At 62.6% G+C, this 4,237-nt stretch overlaps 1 protein-coding gene across 1 annotated transcript in view; it reads left to right on the forward strand.

Moving 5' to 3' along the window:
* Positions 1–4,237, forward strand: part of L1CAM (L1 cell adhesion molecule) — a 23,852-nt gene that overhangs the window by 3,150 nt on the left and 16,465 nt on the right. Inside the window, 1 exon segment of the mRNA XM_006166701.1 lies at positions 3,219–3,279. Coding sequence (XP_006166763.1) covers positions 3,219–3,279 — 61 coding nt within the window.

Below are 4,237 nucleotides of genomic sequence, written 5' to 3' on the forward strand. Positions count from 1 at the left end.
GGCCCAAAGGAGGACAGAGGCTCCATTGTCCACTCCCCAGGCTTCCTGTGCCCCCTCTCTGCCCTTTACCTTTTTGGGAGTGGGGAGCCCCGAGGTCAGCGGGGCCTGGCAGGGCCAGTGCTGTTTCCAAGCCCCTGTTCACTGCATTTGGGCCAGGTGTCCCAGAACCGGCTGCCTGAGCAGCAAGGGCCAGGGCTCCTCCTGGCTTGGCTCTGTCTCTGCCTCCCCTTTGCCCTCCACCCCTGCTTGGCACCTTGTCTGCCCTTTACCTTTTTGGGAGTGGGGAGCCCCGAGGTCAGCGGGGCCTGGCAGGGCCAGTGCTGTTTCCAAGCCCCTGTTCACTGCATTTGGGCCAGGTGTCCCAGAACCGGCTGCCTGAGCAGCAAGGGCCAGGGCTCCTCCTGGCTTGGCTCTGTCTCTGCCTCCCCTTTGCCCTCCACCCCTGCTTGGCACCTTGTCCACCTGCTCTGCACTGCCCGCCTGTGTGCAGGCCCATAACCCCAGAAACTGGCCAGACTCCTGCAGTCTCCTCTGGTGCAGGGCTCATCCTGGCCCCTGGGGGTGGGGAGGGGGCTGGGAGGGCCCGCTGCCACTGGCTGCCACCGGCTGCCTTATTTCTCTGTCTCCTAGGGGTCTGGGAGGCTGGAATCTTCTTCAGCCTCGGGATGGAGCCATTGCCCTTCCGAAACTGAGGCAAGATTCTGGCTAGCAGGGAGGGGACCAAGAAAGCCAGCCTGGCCCTGACCGTAGCAGGGCAAGGAGTTTGCCTCTGTGGGGCTGAGTGCTCCCTTGCCCCACTGCCTGGGTCTCTGTTCCTGGATCTCTCGGCCAAGTCCCGCAGAGCTGCAGGCTGCAGACCCCAAGCAAAGGCTGGATGCGGTCCCGGTCAAACCCCTGCTCTGAGTCGGTCACACCCTACTTCCTCATGGCCTCCCTCCCAAGAGTTCACTCCCTGCCCCCACATTTGCCTGGCATCTGCCTGGCAAATAGGCCCTTCCCCAGGGGCCCCTGCTCCAGCGCTCCTGGAACCCCAGCTCTGGCTAGCAGCCTCAGTTTCCTCACCTCCGGCATGGGTGATTTTGAGGATTAGAGCTTAGAAGGCTCCACGCTGAACTCACTGAGACGGGACAGGTGACAGGTCACAGGTGGGCCGGGCGGGGCTGGGGCCGCCTATGGCCAGCACCTGCTTTCCTTCCCACCAAGGGTTAACTGCGGCCTGCCCTCCCATCCATCACAGGTGAGCTGAAGCCAAGGGTGCATTCTCTAGGGGTCCCCCTTAGGCAGGGGTGACATGGGAACGTGGGAGCGCTGAGGACTAAGCACAGTCCTTTAAGACTCCTGGGCCCCAGGTATGTGGGGTACTCCCTAGAGCAGCCTCCTTTATGCATTAGCCAGAGAAGCCAATAGGCTAAAGGAAGGCTTTCCCCTGGCTTCCCCACTCTGCTGGCTGGCGGGGAGTTGGGCTCCATCACCATAGAAACCCAGCAGCCACAGCCTGGGGGGAGGGGGAGGGGAGCCTTAAAGGTACACTGTGCATGGGGTGTAGGTGCCGCGGCACCCTCACGTACGCACCTACGGCCCCGAAGGGCTCTCTCCAGACCTGGAGAACACGAAGCTCATGAAACCGACTGGCACACTCCCCCCACCCCCATAGGATGAAGCTGGGGGACTTAGAGCCTTTGCCCCTCCCTGGGAGGGGCCTGTTGCTTCTTTGGGCAGGACCCCATGCAGGACTTGGGAGCTGGTGGGCATGTGTGCAGCGGGCACATGCAGCGCACTGCGTGTTCAGGGAGAGGAGTAGCCACTGAGCTCTCAGTTAGGTGCCGTGACCTCCCATGCACCCAGGGGCGGTACAGGCCAGGGTTGGACTGGGGATGGGACTCTTGGGGCCCTCACTGAGCGCCTCCCTGTGGCCCCACTGGGAAGGACTGCGAGCCTTTGTCGTGCACGCCCCCGGCACAGCGGCTGGTGCACACGCCATGGGCATGCGCTCCCAGTCCTGCAGACGAGTGGGCCTCCCCCAAGCAGCAGGCTTGGGCTGATAGACTGATCTTCTGGGTGCTTCTCCCGAACCCCTCCCCACTGCAGGGACCCCTGGCACAGTAGGGGTGGCAGCTGTGGGTTGTGCAGTCCCACTTACTACTGTCCCCGTGCCCTAGTGCCACAAGTGGGCAGGGACTTGCCGCTCTGCCGCTTGGGGCTTTGTCTGCCTACCTCCAGCTTACTGTCTGCACACTCATTTGTCTCTCCGCCCAGCCTGACCTCTGAGCCTGACAGCCCCTCCACTGACCTAGGTCCTTGTTCCCGCATTCCCCGCCCCTGGCCTGACACCCCCCCCAGGGACAAGGACATCGCGGAGGCGCCACTTGGCCCCAGAGCGTGCGCACAGGCGCGCACACGCTCCCACCCTCCCGCCTGCTTTCTGCCGTTCCTCAGCAGCGCCTTCTGCGGCCGTCCGCGCCCTTTGTACTCCTCCCTCTTGCCTCCCTTCCCCACTGCCTGGGTCTCTTTCCTGGGTCTCTCCATCTCGGCAGTCAGCAATCCCGGTCCTTCAGGGCTGCCTTTGGCTGCTTTTGTCTCCATCCTCTGCCTGGTCCCTCTTGCCTCCTCCTCACCCTGTCTGTCTGTCACCCTGGGCAGACCCAGCCTGGGCTCCATCTGTGGCCCCCTCCCCTCCCCTGCTCCCGTGCCCCGGAGGGGTAGGGGCCTGCTGGGCTGACAGCCTTAGCTGCCGGCTCCGGCAACTGCCTGAGGAATGGCAAATGACGAAGAGGTGGGAAGGAGGAGGGGGAGCCCCCCTCCCAGCTGTCGGGGGCCTCTCAACCTTCTGGCTCCTTCCTGTGGGTCTGGAGTGCCCAGCAGCGGCAAGCTGGGTGGCAAATACCAGGAGACCCAAAAAGAGGTTGATTATGAATCTATGGTGAAATGGAACAGGCCAGGGTGTGCAGAGAGTGGGGGGGCCTGCAGGGGACACCACAGGTATACATGCAAAACAGCATTCCAGGAACCGGGCTTTGCAGGGCAAATGAAGGAAACTGGCGGGGGGGCTGAAATCATTGCACCGAACAGCACCCAGGCTGTCTACTGGGAGGGCCACTTTTGGCTTCCCCTTGCCCCAGTTTCCCTCCCCTCCCCCTCCTCGGAGCTGTGCTCAGAGCTCCCAAGGCTGCTGTTTGATCGCCTGCTCTCTGATCTGAGTCTCCCACTGCTTCCTACAGGCCTTGAAGTGGAGGCCAAGGCCGCCTGGGGTCTGCCCCATTGCACTGGCTTTGTCAAGGGGTGGAGGTGGAACAGGTCCACTGGGCCAGCTCAGCTTCTATGGCTTCAGAATCGGCCATCCACTCTCCACTTCCCACCCACCTGCTTCTCCAGCAGCCTCTCCAGCTTCTTTGGGGAGAAAGGGGTTGGATCTCCAAGCCCCCTGTTACTCCCTTCCCTCCACTCTGCCTGCCAGGCCCCAGGCCCTGCCGCAGTCCACACTCCTCTTTGGTCACCCTTCACACCGTGTGCTTGCTTCGGCATGGCCTTCCAGGCCTACTTGTCTACCTTCTTGTTCTGGGTGAGGCTTGGTACCCTTTGATGAGGTCATGGGTGGACACGGAGAGGGCATCCAGACCAGGGCTGCTGCCTCCACACCCCAGCCACCCCAAACACCCTCTCCTGCTTCTCCACTCCGACCACTTGCCTCTCTCCCATGCATCTCCCTGCTAGGACTCTGGAGAGAGGGTCACTCTCCTGGTCACTGTGGCTGGAGCCCAATGCAGACGGAGTGCGGGCATGGCCAGTGCAGTTTTGGGGTGGACGCTCTTAGCAAAACCTCAGAAGCCGGTCTGCCAGACAAGGCGCGGAACCCCCAGCGGGGAAATGGCGCCCAACTTTCCTTGCCTGGAGTGTCTGAAAGAGAGGAGGCCACGGTCACCTCTTTTCCTCAGGAGTTGAGGGCAACAGGAAGCCCTTTCCTCCCCCGCCCTCGCCCTCGCCCTCGCCCAGCGACCTTCCAGGTTGTGGGGGATGGAGCCAGCTTGGCCCTTTTTCTTCCTCCTCCATTCCACTCCCTGAGCTCCCTGCCAGTTTTCAGGAGTCACTTGGCTCTGACAGCCGCGGCAGTGAGACTGGACGAAGAGTCCTCTACTGACCTGTGCATGCATGTCCGTGTGTGCGCAGAGACGGCAGACATGGGGATTCACCCCGCAGATACAGACACACACACGTGGGCACCCCCGGAGGAGACACACGT

Source organism: Tupaia chinensis, unplaced genomic scaffold, assembly GCF_000334495.1.
Source record: "Tupaia chinensis unplaced genomic scaffold, TupChi_1.0 Scaffold144326_1, whole genome shotgun sequence".
Classification (NCBI taxonomy): Eukaryota; Metazoa; Chordata; class Mammalia; order Scandentia; family Tupaiidae; genus Tupaia; species Tupaia belangeri.